At 44.8% G+C, this 16,467-nt stretch overlaps 1 protein-coding gene across 23 annotated transcripts in view; it reads left to right on the forward strand.

Annotated features, from left to right (window-relative positions):
• LOC128568860 (protocadherin gamma-C4) overlaps positions 1 to 16,467 on the forward strand; it is a 187,890-nt gene that overhangs the window by 146,734 nt on the left and 24,689 nt on the right. Inside the window, exon 1 of one of the 23 annotated variants that reach the window (XM_053566796.1) lies at positions 5,643 to 8,417. The exons of 19 other annotated variants lie outside the window; for them this stretch is intronic. In XM_053566796.1, the coding sequence (XP_053422771.1) occupies positions 5,988 to 8,417 (2,430 nt within the window). In that variant the 5' untranslated portion in view covers positions 5,643 to 5,987. Of the gene's footprint in view, positions 1 to 5,642; positions 8,418 to 13,739; positions 16,438 to 16,467 lie in introns of those variants that run through there. 3 more of the 23 variants (XM_053566817.1, XM_053566795.1, XM_053566818.1) reach the window with 3 other exon arrangements.

A 16,467-nucleotide genomic window follows, 5' to 3' on the forward strand; every position in this document is an offset into this window, starting at 1 on the left:
ACTACGGCACTCTACCGAGAGGAACATAATGAGACTCTCATCTCAAAAACATAAAAAAGAAAAAGAAAGAAAGACTCTTATAATAAGCAACACATCAACAAAAAACTGACGAGCAAAATTCCTTGAGCATCAAAAAAAAACTGTTGTCATGATACTTGATTCTTGCTCTAGAACAGTCCATTTTTGCTTTCACTGGACCACTTCCACCTGTTGGGAGCCATTGCTTTGATTGTTTTGTCTTTAGGATTATGCTGATAAAGCCATGTTTCATCTCGTTACTTCAGAATCTTGATCTCACTTGTTTAAAATTTCCATCAAAAGCTCTGGCCTTGTCCGCAGCTGATCTGTGCACAACACTTTCGGCACCCATGCTCAACTTTCATTTTTCGGTCAAAATTGTGTAAACTGAACTAGTTGAGATGTCTGTAGTGTTTCCTATTGTTCAAACTGTTGCTTAATCCTCAGACTTCTTCACATAGGGTATAAACAAGATTAACTTTTTCCTTACAAATTGAGAAGGATAGGCTGTTGCTACAGGCTTCGTCTTCAACATTGTCCTGTCCTTTCTTCAAACAAGTTATCTATTTGTAAACTGCTGGTTTCTTGGGGCATTGTCCCCATAAATTTTTCATAAAGCATCAATGATTTTATCATTTTCAACCCACACTTGACCATAAATTTGATGTGTGTTTTTGTTTCAATTATAGCAGAATTCATGTCGCTTTAATAGGGACTTCTTTCAAATTGATGTCTTGCCCTTCTTAGTGCCTCAAACTAGATCAATGATTTTCTTTTCTTTTCTTCTTTTTTTTAGACAGAGTCTCACTTTGTCTCCTTGCCCACCCCCATAGAGTGTCGAGGCATCATAGTCACAGCAACCTCAAACTCTTGGGCTCAAGCGATTCTCTTGCTTCAGCCTCCCAAGTAGGTGGGACTACAGGCACCTGCCACAATGTCCAGCTTTTTTTTTTTTTTCTTTAGAGACAGGGTCTATCTCTTGCTCAGGCTGGTCTAAATCTGTAAGCTCAAGTGATCTTCCCCCTTGGGCCTCCCAGAGTGTTAGGATTACAGGCATAAGCCGCTGCATCGGCCTAGACCAGTGATTTTCAATGGTTGTGCCATGGCACACTGATGTGCCATAAGAGGACCTTGGTATGCCTCAAAAATTTTTAAAGATCAATAATTAAATTATTTTTGAAAGAAGTTCAAGGTACAGTAAGTATATTCTTTTTTTTTTTTGATCAGCATAATTTAAGTGTGCTGCAGAAGTTTAAATACGGCTTCAAGTGTGCCATAAGATGAAAAAGATTGAAAAACACTGAACTAGACCCTGTGCAGACATGTTATAACAAGTTAGTACAAGTTATTTGGCTATAAAAACATTTGAAATTTATGCATAGTTTTGCACAATATGTATTTTCTATGAACTTTTTGAAGACCTTTCATTTTAAGGATATTAGCCTTTTGTCTGAGATATTGGTTGCAAGTATTTTCTCTCATTGTTTCTTTTTGACTATGCTTATGATATTTTTTGCAATGCAGCCATTTCCCTTTATTTTATGTAATCAAATGAATCAATCTTTTCTTACACTGCATTAGGTTTTGAGTTATAGTTAGAAAGCCTTTCCCCACACATAGGTTATAGAAACATTTATTACTGTTCTTTTCTTCTACTTGGATGGATTTTGGCTTCTACATTTAGATCCCTGGTCTAAATAGACTTTATTCTTGTTTGTGCTGAGATATGGATCTAATTTTATCTTTTTTTCCCAAATGGCTATCCAGGTGTTCCAATACCATTTACTAAGAACTTCATCTTTGTCCCAGTGATTTGAGTTAACATTTTTACCATGTACTAAACTTCTATTGTGCCAGAAGGTTTTTATGATCAGAAAGATACACTTTTTTCTTCCTCTAAGTTATCAGTATAAACTGAAGTGAATTATTTCATTTAGAAAAAATTAACAACTTAGCCAGACAAGGTCACTCATTTGGTGAGAACTAATAATAAGTTTACGTAGCAATTAGAGCTTGGGTTTGGGAACAGTTTTGTTAGGCCCAGTGGCAGCTTGAAAGAGTGAATGTGTCTTACAAAAATGGTTACTCCAAGAAGAGTGGATCCCACAAATGAATATATATAGTGTTTAGTGTATGTTATGATTACTGTGCCATCAGTATAAAGATTGCTATATTAATAAGCATCAAGTGACTGTTGTGCTAAACACAAGGGATACAAATGGTCATCAAAATGGCATGGTCTCTGACCTCCTGGAGCTGTTGCTTTTTTTTTAATGAGAGAGGCAGACATTGTACTTACATAAAAATAATTATGAAACTTCAGCCAAGGGCTGGGCATGGTGGCTCATGCCTGTAATCCCAGCACTTGGGAGGCCGAGGTGGGTGGATTGCCTGAGCTCACAGGTTCAGGACCAGCCTAAGCAAGAGTGAGACCACAGTCTCTAAAAATAGCCAGGCATTGTGGTAGGTGCCTATAGTCCCAACTTCTTGGGAGGCTGAGGCAAGAGCACCACTTAAGGAGTTTGAGAGTGCTGTGAGCTATGATGCCCCCGCACTCTACCAAGGGTGACAAAGTGAGACTCTGTCTCAAAAAAAAAAACTTCAGCCAAGTGCAGTGGCTCATGGCCCTCATGGGAGGCTGAGGCAGGAGGATTGCTTGAGCCCAGGAGTTTGAGGTTGCTGTGAGGTATGCTGACACCATGCCACAGCATCCTAGCCTGGGGCAACAAAGTGAGATTTTTCTCAAAAATAAACAGGTAAAGATAATAATAATAATAAAACTTTAAATTATACTAAGTTCAATGGAAAAAATATATAAGTCACTCAGAGAGCATTACAAAGGATACTGGTTTTAATCGGGGCCTAATGGAGGACTTCTGTAGGGAAGTAATGTCTGAACTGAGACCTAAAATTTTGTAGAAATTACTAAAGTAAAGGGAGAGGGAGAAAGAAACTTTCTTGAGAGAGGAACTGTCTGTATTAAGGCCCACACTCAAAGCAGTGCAATGGAGTATAGTGAGAGAAGGGAGAGAGCATGGGTAATTTGATACTATGCAAAGGATTTGGTGTTTTTTGTTTTTTTTTTTTTTTGTAGAGACAGAGTCTCACTTTATGGCCCTCGGTAGAGTGCCGTGGCCTCACACAGCTCACAGCAACCTCCAACTCCTGGGCTTAAGTGATTCTCTTGCCTCAGCCTCCCGAGCAGCTGGGACTACAGGGGCCCGCCACAACGCCCGGCTATTTTTTTGTTGCAATTTGGCCGGGGCTGGGTTTGAACCCGCCACCCTCGGCATATGGGGCCGGCGCCCTACCGACTGAGCCACAGGCACTGCCCAGGATTTGGTGTTTTATTTTAAGAGCAGTGTGTTGCTGCTGGCAAGTAGCTGGAGAATTGTATAATTCAATTAAAATTTTAGGAACATCACTCTAGCTACTGTGGAGAATGGATCCACAAACGTACTACTGGTTTATGAAGAGGTTTTGTTGTTGTTGTTTTTCCAGGTTAAAGTGAGGGTACAAACAACCAAGTCACAATATTTGAATTTATTAGGTAGAGTCCCTCCTGTAGTTGCGTCATGCACCCAAAAGGTGTGCCACATGCCCCTACATTGTGCCCATTGTGAGAGCACCCCAAACCTGCTCTCCTCCCGACTCCCCCTTCCCTTGTTTCCTCTCCTCCCAACTTGAATTGAAATGAGTTTTTCTCCTATGTGGGTGTGAATTAGATCATCTACTGGCTTTTATGAAGAGGTTTTATGAAAACTATAGGCCTTATTATTAATAAGAAAATTACTTAAATTTTTTAAGCTGATTTCTAAAAACAAGATTGTGAATTAAGTGATGCTAAATGGTAAAAAAGATTGATAAATCAGTATATTTCCAAATAAGCTTCTAGATTAGTGCTTGTTAAACTTCGATGTATTTTAAAGCCACCCTGGTGTTTTGCTAAAATGCAAATTCTGATTCAGTAGCCTTTCCAGCAAGCTCTCAGGTGATGCCTGGGCCCTGGTCCTCCTACTTTGAGAAGCAAGCAACTGGGCTATTTTCTGTATTCTAAATTCTAAATATATTCTGCCTTCAAATGCCTATCAGCCTTCTTAATGGTCTGGCCAATTGTCAAACTTAACTATTTAAAACTGGGGGTTATAAGAAATTAAAGTGTTAAAGAGATACATGGCTTTGTATCTCTTCAGGAAATAGGCTATATATACTTACTTCCCATCTACCTAGCTAATCTATCAGTCTACTTCCCTGCCTATTTCAAGGTTCTGTTACAGTTCAGAAAGGACTATGTACAATCAAAGTGATATCCAAGATAAGTATACAGAAACAGTATGTAATATAACTTTATATTTAGCTAGATAAATAGATAGTTATATAAATATCTAGCTAGATATTAAAGACATAACTTTATATCTAACTAGCATCTTGGGGTAGTTCGCATCATTAATTGGCTTACTCTTTACCTGCCTTATTCGTTTGATAGAATAGGATTCTGGGAACACTTAGAAGTTAGTTTCTTGTTCAAAGACATACTCAACTCAACTCTGGCTTATATCATAGCAGACTTTCTTATTCATTATCTAAATCCTTGCTATTTTGTTTGGTGAATATAGACAGTCCTAAACACGGAAAACTCAAGGTTCTTTATTCTGTGACTAAAGACTATATTTCTCTAAGGACTTATGGAGCTTTGTTGCTATTATCACAATCATTTTATTAAGGTGATTAGATGGCAAATATGCCTGATTTTTAAATTTTCTCCTCCTGCATCCTCTTCTCTCCTCCACCTCCTTTTCCTTCTTCCTCTTTCTTTATTATTCTTTATTAACAATGCAATTTCTCCTTGTGGTATATGAACTCAAGATCTGGAGAAAAGAATTGATCAAGTAAAGGGAAATACTTGATCAATCTCTTGCAAAGAGAGATTATGAGAGATTAAGCTCTACAATTTGAGATTATGCTCCTTGTCAAAGACAGAATAAGAAATTTCGTATTGCTCCCTGGTTCTTAAGAAATGAGAGCTGGCCAGCTGATGACCTGCACATGTTAATCCTAGCTACTGTGGGGGCTGAGGCGGGAGGGTCTCTTGAGTTCAAGAGTTGAAGGCTGCAGTGAGCTCAACCTGTCACTGCACTGTAACCCGGCAACACAGGGAGATCCACCCTCCCGCCCCATCTGGAAGAAAGAGAGAGCACACTAAACAATGACATCCAGTTTTAAAAGAAATGAATTCTGAATTGTATTTTTAAGGCAGAGTTAAACCAAGCACATAGCTCCTGCAGATTTGTTCTACTGGGGAAATGACAGGGAATTCTTCAGTTTCATTTGGTAACAAAGAAAACTGAAATTATTGACATCTCTACAGAAAGGCCAAATGCCTCCTTACAAGTAGTGTCCAACTAATCGCCTGTCTTCCAAAACAAGCAAACAAAAACAGATCTGTTGGTTTTCCACACAATGTTGTGTCGGTTTTTTGGTTTGGTTTGATCCCCCTTCTTGTGATCAAAGAAAGAGATTAAAGTGTTTAATAGGACTTGATGTGGCTTGGAGACTTGCAGAACCGCCAGCTTCATCGCCCCGCAGCTGGCTTCCCAGGCTAAGGTAGGTTTCCTATGTACAGACCCTGGCAGGGCGCTTTGGCTGCAAACTCTGGAAGTAAGCCAAAGGAAAGTGAAGTTGCTGTCCTGCTCTGAGAGCCCGGCGCTAGCGCATTCTTCGTGCAGTTATTGGCTGGGACTCTGTGTGCCGCTGTCGGCCAATGAAGACGCTGGAGATCTGGCCCCGGCCCGTCCCCTTTCGGCGCCCCGGGATGAGGCAGAGACTGAACAGTCGGCGAGCAAATCAGCGGCATCCAGAAAGCCATGTCGGACTCGGCGCCCAGCGCCAGAGCGCTAACCCGCTGAAAGTTTCTCAGAAAATCGCCAGGACAATCTGGACGCCGCTGAGAGGAACTGCTTTTGAGTGAGATGGTCCCAGAGGCCTGGAGGAGCGGACTGGTAAGCACCGGGAGAGTGGTGGGAGTTTTGCTTCTGCTTGGTGCCTTGAACAGGGCTTCCACCGTCATTCACTATGAGATCCTGGAGGAAAGAGAGAAGGGTTTCTCTGTGGGCAACGTGGTTGCGAACCTCGGTTTGGATCTCGGCAGCCTGTCAGCCCGCAGGCTCCGGGTGGTGTCTGGAGCTAGCCGAAGATTCTTTGAGGTGAACAGGGAGACCGGAGAGATGTTCGTGAACGACCGTCTGGATCGAGAGGAGCTGTGTGCGACCCTGCCCTCCTGCACTGTAACTCTGGAGTTGGTAGTAGAGAACCCGCTGGAGCTGTTCAGTGTGGAAGTGGTGATCCAGGACATCAACGACAACAATCCCGCTTTCCCTACCCGGGAAATGAAATTGGAGATTAGCGAGGCTGTGGCGCCAGGGACGCGCTTTCCGCTCGAGAGCGCGCACGACCCTGATGTGGGAAGCAACTCTTTACAAACCTATGAGCTGAGCCGAAACGAATACTTTGCGCTTCGGGTGCAGACGCGGGAGGACAGCACCAAGTACGCTGAGCTGGTGTTGGAGCGCTCCCTGGACCGGGAACGAGAGCCCAGTCTCCAGTTGGTGCTGACGGCGCTGGACGGAGGAACCCCGGCTCGCTCTGCCAGCCTTCCCATTCGCATCACGGTGTTGGATGCTAATGACAATGCGCCTGCTTTTAACCAGTCCTTGTACCGGGCGCGCATGCTGGAGGATGCACCCCCCGGCACTCGCGTGGTGCAAGTCCGTGCCACGGATCTGGATGAAGGCCCCAACGGTGAAATCATTTACTCCTTCGGCAGCCACAACCGCGCCAGCGTGCGGGAACTATTCGCCTTAGATCTTGTAACCGGCGTGCTGACAATCAAGGGTCGACTGGACTTCGAAGACACGAAACTCCACGAGATTTACATCCAGGCCAAAGATAAGGGCGCCAATCCCGAAGGAGCACATTGTAAAGTGTTAGTAGAAGTTGTGGACGTGAATGACAATATCCCAGAGATCACAGTCACCTCTGTGTACAGCCCAGTCCCCGAGGATGCCCCTTTGGGGACTGTCATTGCTTTGCTCAGTGTGACCGACCTGGATGCTGGTGAGAATGGGCTGGTGACTTGTGAGGTTCTACCAGGTCTCCCCTTCAGCCTTACTTCTTCCTTGAAGAATTACTTCACTTTGAAAACCAGTGGAGTCCTGGATCGGGAGACCGTGCCAGAATACAACCTCAGCATTACAGCCCGAGACGCGGGAGCCCCTTCCCTCTCAGCTCTTACAACAGTGCGGGTCCAAGTGTCTGACATCAATGACAACCCTCCACAATCTTCACAATCTTCCTACAACATTTATGTTGAAGAAAATAATCTCCCTGGGGTTCCGATACTAAATCTAAGTGTCTGGGACCCCGATGCCCCACAAAATGCTCGCCTTTCTTTCTTTCTCTTGGAGCTAGGGGTTGAAACGGGTTTAGTGGGTCGCTATTTCACAATAAATCGTGACAGTGGTATCGTGTCATCCTTAGTGCCCTTGGACTACGAAGATCGGCGGGAGTTCGAATTAACAGCTCATATCAGCGATGGGGGCACACCGGTCCTGTCCACCAACATCAGCGTGAACATATTTGTCACTGACCGTAATGACAATGCCCCCCAGGTCTTATACCCCCGGCCTGGTGGGAGCTCGGTGGAGATGCTGCCTCGAGGTACAGCTGCGGGCCACGTGGTCTCGCGGGTAGTAGGCTGGGACGCTGACGCAGGGCACAATGCCTGGCTCTCCTACAGCCTCTTGGGAGCCCCCAACCAGAGCCTCTTTGCCGTGGGGCTTCACACGGGTCAAGTCAGCACTGCCCGCCCAGTCCAGGACACAGATTCTCCCAGGCAGACTCTCACAATCTTGATCAAAGACAATGGGGAGCCATCTCTGTCAACCACTGCCACCCTAACAGTGTCAGTAACTGAGGACTCTCCTGAAGCCAGGGCCGAGTTTCCCTCTGGCTCTGCCCCCCGGGAGCAGAATAAAAATCTCACTTTTTATCTACTTCTCTCTCTAATTCTGGTCTCTGTGGGATTCGCAGTCACAGTGTTAGGAGTGATCATCTTCAAAGTTTACAAGTGGAAGCAGGCTAGGGACCTATACCGAGCCCCGGTGAGCTCCTTGTACAGAACACCAGGGCCCTCCTTGCACGCGGACGCCGTGCGGGGAGGCCTGATGCCGCCTCACCTTTACCACCAAGTGTATCTCACCACTGACTCGCGCCGCAGCGACCCGCTGCTGAAGAAACCTGGTGCCGCCAGCCCACTGGCCAGCTGCCAGAACACGCTGCGGAGCTGCGACCCGGTCTTCTATAGGCAGGTGTTGGGTGCGGAAAGCGCCCCTCCCGGACAGGTAAGGATTAGCAAGTCATCCCTGAACGGTATAATGCTTTCGGCCCGCGTTCAGGAAGATCAGGAGGGAGTTTCTAATGATAAAGACGTTTTCCTAATGATGCATTCGCACTTTCACTTGGTCCTTTCTAGATCAAACTTGGCCTTTGTGAGGAGGGAGGCCAGCTAGAGTGTGGTTTGCGGTCCCATTTCAGGGAGAGTTAATGGACTCAGCTGTGGACACAATTCACACTCAGCACTCATTCGCTGTTACAACTAACCAGTCTTGCTAAGGGGGTGGTTAAGCCATAGCCTAAGATCTCACCACTCAGCTTAGCTTGGTATCATTTGCATTGGGGGCGAGCTGCTGGATACCCCTAACCATGTAAAAACTAATATTTATATATATCACCTCATTTGTCCACCTTTCAAGTGATTGCTACATCTGCATTAAAACTGTTTTTAAAAATAATTTTCCTTTGCCTACTCAGATCCTGTATTTCATTCTTAGATAATTTTCTATGAATGAAATAAAATTCTAGGCATCCTTTAAATTTTATTTTAAGCACAATACTGGAAATGATTTTCAGACTACTTACAAAAATGTTTTTATGGGCCAGGCATTGTGGCTCACACCTGTAATCCTAGCACTTTGGAAAACCAAAGTGGGAGGATCATTTGAATCTGGGAATTTGAGTTTGCAGTGAGCTGTGGTGATGCCACAACACTGTAACCCAGGTAACAGAGTGAGACCCTGCCTCAAAAAAAAAATTATGTTACAATGGTAATGCATGTGCATTGTAGAAAATTTGGAAAATATGAGAAGTATAAAGAAAATTGTACTCTCCAAACCCCAAATAACCACGATTAGTTATAAAAGTAATTACATATATATGTGTGTGTGTGTGTGCATACATGTGTGTATATGGATCTCCTTGTATTGGTCAGGCTGGAATGCAGTGCCTATTCACAGAATGATTCCACTACTTATCAGCATAGGGGTTTTGACCTGCTTTGTTTCCTACCTCAGTTGTTTCCTACCCAGTTAACTCTTCCTTAGACAAGGTGGTCTCCTGACCCTGAGAGGTCACCATATTGATGTCAAACTTAAGGTAGGCACCCAATTGATTGATTGGCACAGTACTACAGCCCAGAACTCATGGACTCAAGTGATCCTCCTGAATTAGGACAATAGGCAGATGTCTGAGTCTGGCTACTTTGAAAATAAATCTAGACAACCCAAAAGAATGCACGAAGTTGGGTATCAATATAGTGACCTCCTAAAGTTGGGATACCACCAGGTTGCCTAAGGATTGGTGAAACAAGCCCAGGTCAGAAAGAAAGCAGATCAAAACTCATGTGCTGATCAGTACTGGGATTGTCCAGTGAATAGCCATGGCATTCCAGCCTGGGCAACAGCAAGATCCCATCTGTTTAACAACAACAAAACAAACAAACAAAAAAACCATAAAGTACAAAATGAATGTTCTTTTTGTGCCTTCCTATCTTTCCAGCATTGTTTTTCTTAAGTATACACATAATGTGAAAGGTAGATAAAGGCATATCCTTAGAAAGGTAAATCATTTATTCATTCAGGATGGTATGCAGGTGACAGCAAGGCCTTTATTTTGGAGAGAAACCTACACCTACTCTCTACTGCAGGAGAACCACTGCTATATTGTTATTAAGTGTTTTATTGCTATCAACTCTTGGATTTGGTGGTCACACAGCCAAGGCCCCACCAATTACCAACTAGGAGTCCTGGGCCAAATTACTCAATCTCCTTTCTAAATCTCTTTCTCTGATACAAAAAGGGGATAATAAGTGTTTTTTATAAGATCAATGCATTATATAATGTATGTAAAGTGCATACATTATATGCACAGTGCCTGGCATATCCTAACTGTTAAAAATTATTAACTATTACTATTATTATTTTTATTAGTACTTCACCCACCAAAAAATCTTAAACATGCTTTGCAAATGAGCAAACATTAAGGACAGCCAAAGGTGACAAAGTACAGCACATATGAAAAGGCTAAGGAAAGATGAAAGCCAAAGAGAAGCAGCTGCTGCTTTTCTGGTCAGCCTGGAAAACAACTGGCATTTTCTGTAAAACAATGTTCTTAAACTTGGTTGCACTTTAGAATCACTTAGGGACTTTTTAAAAATTCTGAAACCTAGGCCATACCCCAGGCCAATTAAAGCACAATCCCCGTATTTTTTGAAGGTCCCCATGTGATCCTAATGCGCAAGCAAGTTTGAAAACCACTGCCCTGGAACCTGCCAGTCTGTCAGCATGTTTTGAAGCAAAGTGTTATTCTGGCATTCACAGAATCAGGATCCAGTTTTATTGGACCAGACCCAATTTTAAAAAAATACTGTAGGGTCAGTAAAAAAATACTTTCTCAACATTAAAGTATAATATAGACTATCTCTAGAAAATCATTACAGGAAAGAGATAAGATGGGTGGTTAGTCATCAAAAGTGAAAATCTTCCTAAACCACTAGCACCTGGATAACTAGTCTTTAACAATCTAGATCTATGCAATGGGTAGTGGGTTTTTTGGTTGTGTGACAAAATTTTTCTATAATTAGATTGTGGTGGTTATTGTATCTGTATAGTATATGTAAATGTACTAAAAACCATTTAATCATACACTTTAAATAGGTAAATTGTATGGTATGTGAATTATACCTCATTAAAGCTGTTAAAAAATCTAGAGATGGGAGAGCCAATATCTGTCATCAAAAGGTCAAGTCAAGGACATGTAGGATTAAGGTTTTTATGATGCTCCAATTCTAGTACTTGTTATGGTGTGAACTTGCAAATGTAAGTATAGTACAGCATATACTAGTTGTTTGGCTTTACACAAGTCTCTTAACCTCTCTGAACATGTTTCCTCATCTATAAAATGATGATGGTACCTACTTTGCAAAAATGTGAGAGTGCATATAAAGTGTCTGTACACAGCAAGTAGTCAATAAATATCTATTAAACTAACAAATGATAACATCAATATTTACTATTTATTAGTATCCCTATGTGTGTCAGACACTGTAAAAGATGAGAAAACATTGTCCTGATGTTGTGGTACACAGAATACCACACGAGACAGACATATAAAAAAGAGAGAGAAAAAGAAGATGATGATGGAGATCTTTATAATACAAGAAACAGTAGGAACAAAGGGGAAGAAATACCTAAGTCAGCCTAGAGAAATCAGGAAGACTTCATTGAGGTGGTGATGCTTCAGCTACAGATTAAAAGGTTGAATACTAGTTTGTCAAATAGTAAGAGAGAAAGGGAAGCAGGAAGGGACCATTGCAAGAAATTTCATGCAAAGGAATAATGGTATTTCATTATTACTGAATTATAAAGTGTATGTGTAGAACGGTCTTTGTAGGAGATGAGGTGAAGCAAGGAGGCAGAGATTAGATCCTGAGTTAGCTTTAAGTCATGCCAAGGAGTTTTTATTTTACTCCATGTAGATGATAATCATTGCACAATTTTGAACTGACATATATGTATGATATTATCAGTTTTGGGGGGGTTTGTTTTAGAGAGATTATTCTCAAGTCCATAAGTGAAATGGATTAGGGACATTGGGATTAGAGGCAAAGAGACCAGTTGGAAGACTCTTGTGATAGTTGAAGAGAAGAATGATAAATGCTTGAAGCAGCACAGTGGCAATGCAGATGAAGGGAAATGACTATAATAGAATCATCAAAACTTGTTGCTTGACATGATATAGGAAATAAAGAGACGTGAATAAGTCAAGGTTGATCCCCTGGATTCTGACTAAGGCAGGTGGGTGCATGTTAGTGCTATTCACTGAAGTAGTGATTCTGGTATAAACACTTAACAGGTCAGGCTGATCTGCACCTCCACCATTCCCTTGGGAGAAGATTTAGATGGTATTTTGGTAAAAGAACACAGGAAGCCAGATCCCTCTTTTTGAGACCAGAATGTTGGCTGTTGGCTTCATCATAGTCCAAAGATAGTTCTTAAGATCAAGAGCTTAGAAAAAAATGGGGGAGGATAAGAACATCAATTTTTGCTGCTCATTTTGGCTGTGGCTGAATTAAGAAATCTCATGGTCGGGCGGCACCTGTGGCTCAGTCGGTGGGGCGCCTGCCCCATATACCGAGGGTGGCGGGTTCAGACCCGGTCCCGGCTGAATTGCAACCAGAAGAATGGCCGGGCGTTGTGGCGGGCACCTGTGGTCCCAGCTACTCGGGAGACTGAGGCAGGAGAATCACTTGAGCCCAGGAGTTGGAGGTTGCTGTGAGCTGTGTGATGCCACGGCACTCTACCCAGGGCCATAGAGTGAGACTCTGTCTCTACAAAAAAAAGAAATTAAAAAAAAAAAAGAAATCTCATGGTCAGATCATGTGAATGAAATATGCTGTGTTCTGCATCTGTGCAAGGTACTAACTGTGATGCTTGGAGGTCTGGATCAGAGTGGGGTGAGATCAAGGCTCCTGCTCATTGAGCCCCTCCCCCACCGGGGTTGAGTGAAAAGCTTGCTCTTTTAAAAATGGTCTGGGTTGGTAATTAACAACACATCAAAGTATATCTTGGTGTCAAATTAAGGGGATTTGTAGGCACAATGCTGGTGGTAAGTGATCCCAATTATTCAAGGCAGCTGTTAAATATGTGAACATTAACATTCTGCCTGGTAATGAGAGCTAGTCCTTAGCACCACCCAGACACACTGCTTCTTTACTGTTTTGGAACATTTTCCTCTCCTGGCTTCCTCCTCCCTGCTTCCATAGTGTCCTTGAAATCAATGAATGGTAATTTAGTGTATCTAGTGTATCACTAGCAAGTGTCTGAGTAAGCGCGGTTTAGTTTCTGCTGTGCCTTCTGTACTGTATAAATATAATTGGTTTCATTAATATATGAGCTTTTTTCTGCGAAGGGATGGATTATTCTGAATAATCTGCAGAGAAGGAGAGTTTTGAGTATATGGCAGTGTTTCTAATTAGCTGTTACTTTAATACAATCAGACTGAGATGGAAGCTACTCATTTAGATAGTGGTTGATGACAACATTGGCTTGAACAAAGTGACCCCTCTCAAATGGCTACTCGCTCTCTCTGCGGGCCGCAGGTTGCTAGGGCTCAGGCTGTCGCTGTTTTCCCTGCCGAAAAGGGGCGGGGTCAGTTGGCTTGTTAGGGGAAAATATACATATATGTTGCCTGCCTCTCCATAGACCTAATAACCAATGGAAAGAAATGCTGTTGAGCAGGAGCAAGGCAAAATGATAGGTTGGAGTTGGGGGGAAGGGGATGGGGGAGAAGGTGGGTTTTTTCCCCCCAGTGTTGCGACGCATTAACCCTGCTGCTATTGGGACATTCTCTGTTCAGCCTATTGGCTGAGCCCAGGAGCCGCTGTCTGCCAATCGGGTGGTGAAAGGCAGACAAATCTACCCCGCCACCAGCAAAAACGGCGCGTAACCCTTGCGGCGCCGGCCGAACCGCGCCACAGCTGGCGCGGGGAAGGGGAGATAGGTGTCTCCAGCTGCCGTTGCCGTTTGGGGCGGGTCGGCTTCTTCCGCTTCTCGGGACCAAGTAGAGAATTAGCGGGCGGCAGCAATGCTCCACAAGGTGAGAAGCTGGGTAGAAATCTGGTGGGGGGCTACCCTTTTGTTCATGTTTTGCTACCTGGATTACGTTTGTGGGCAGATCCGCTACCCGGTCCCAGAGGAGTCACAGGAAGGGACCTTTGTAGGGAATGTCGCCCAAGATTTCCTGCTGGATACGGACAGTCTGTCAGCTCGCAGACTGCAGGTCGCTGGAGAGGTGAACCAAAGACACTTCCGTGTGGATTTGGACAGTGGAGCCCTACTCATCAAGAATCCAATCGATCGAGAGGCACTGTGTGGGCTCAGTGCCAGCTGCATCGTGCCCCTGGAGTTTGTAACCGAAGGGCCTTTGGAAATGTACCGAGCAGAGGTAGAGATTGTAGATGTGAATGATCACGCCCCCCGATTTCCGCGGCAGCAGCTGGACTTGGAAATTGGAGAAGCAGCTCCTCCAGGACAACGTTTCCCTTTGGAAAAGGCTCAGGATGCAGATGTGGGGAGCAATTCCATTAGCAGCTATAGGCTGAGCTCCAATGAACACTTTGCATTGGATGTGAAGAAGCGCAGCGACGGCAGCCTAGTCCCAGAGCTGCTCCTGGAGAAGCCTTTAGATCGGGAGAAGCAATCGGACTACCGCCTGGTGCTGACTGCTGTGGATGGAGGGAACCCCCCGAGATCTGGCACCGCAGAGCTCCGGGTATCGGTGCTGGACGTAAACGACAACGCCCCAGCCTTCCAGCAATCCAGCTATAGGATTAGCGTCTTGGAGAGCGCTCCAGCCGGCATGGTGCTTGTCCAGCTCAATGCCTCTGACCCGGACCTGGGTCCCAGTGGTAACGTCACCTTTTCTTTCAGTGGTCACACCCCTGACCGCGTAAGAAACCTCTTTAGCCTGCACCCCATTACTGGAAAGCTTACCCTCCTGGGGCCACTAGACTTCGAGAGCGAGAATTACTATGAATTTGATGTGCGCGCTCGTGATGGGGGTTCTCCAGCTATGGAGCAACATTGCAGCCTTAGAGTGGATCTCTTGGATGTAAATGACAACGCCCCATACATCACAGTGACCTCAGAGCTTGGAACTCTCCCCGAGAGTGCAGAACCTGGCACTGTGGTAGCACTCATCAGTGTGCAGGACCCAGATTCTGGGTCAAATGGAGATGTGAGCCTCCGAATTCCAGACCATTTGCCCTTTGCCCTCAAGTCAGCCTTCAGGAACCAGTTCTCTCTGGTGACTGCTGGACCCTTGGATCGAGAGGCCAAATCTAGCTATGACATCATGGTCACTGCTTCTGATGCTGGGAACCCCCCTCTGAGTACCCACAGAACTATTTTCCTCAATATTTCAGATGTGAATGATAACCCACCCTCTTTCTTTCAGAGGTCACATGAGGTCTTTGTTCCTGAGAACAATCGTCCAGGGGACCTGCTTTGCTCCCTTGCAGCCTCTGACCCAGACTCTGGTTTGAATGCACTTATATCCTACTCTCTCCTGGAGCCCAGAAATCGAGATGTGTCCGCTTCCTCTTTCATCTCTCTGAACCCCCAGACAGGAGCTGTTCATGCCACTCGATCCTTTGACTATGAGCAAACACAGACGCTGCAGTTTGAGGTGCAGGCCCGGGACAGGGGCAACCCACCCCTTAGTAGCACTGTGACAGTTCGTCTATTCGTGCTGGACCTCAATGACAATGCCCCAGCTGTGCTCCGCCCTAGGGCTCGGCCTGGTTCTTTATGTCCCCAAGCACTGCCCCCATCAGTTGGTGCGGGCCACTTAGTCACAAAAGTGACTGCTGTGGACTTGGATTCAGGTTACAATGCTTGGGTTTCCTATCAGCTCCTGGAGGCCCCAGATCCCAGCCTTTTTGCAGTCTCCCGATATGCTGGGGAGGTGAGAACAGCTGTTCCCATCCCAGCTGATCTCCCACCACAGAAACTGGTCATTGTGGTAAAGGATAGTGGTAGCCCACCACTCTCTACCTCTGTTACTCTCTTAGTGTCCTTAGAGGAAGATACTCATCCAGTTGTCCCAGATCTCCGGGAATCTTCAGCTCCAAGGGAAGGAGAATCCCGTTTAACTCTCTACTTGGCTGTGTCCCTGGTGGCAATTTGTTTTGTCTCTTTTGGCTCTTTTGTGGCGCTACTCTCTAAGTGTCTGCGTGGGGCTGCCTGTGGAGTGACCTGCTTTCCTGCTGGCACCTGTGCCTGTCTCACCAGATCTCGAAGGAGGGAGGGGCTTCCTCCTTCTAACGGGATCCTCCGAATCCAGCTAGGGTCAGATGATCCCATCAAGTTTGTTGATGTGGGAGGCCACTCACATGGCTGTACACCCTTGGCTTCTGCACCCACTCGGAGTGATAGCTTCATGATGGTGAAGTCACCCAGTGCACCCATGGCAGGGGAGCCTGTTCGCCCAAGCTGCCCACCCTCTGATCTTCTCTATGGGCTAGAGGTGAGATCTTTGCAGGCTCAGCCAATACTT

The sequence above is a fragment of the Nycticebus coucang genome, chromosome 17 (genome assembly GCF_027406575.1).
Source record: "Nycticebus coucang isolate mNycCou1 chromosome 17, mNycCou1.pri, whole genome shotgun sequence".
NCBI classification, from domain to species: Eukaryota; Metazoa; Chordata; class Mammalia; order Primates; family Lorisidae; genus Nycticebus; species Nycticebus coucang.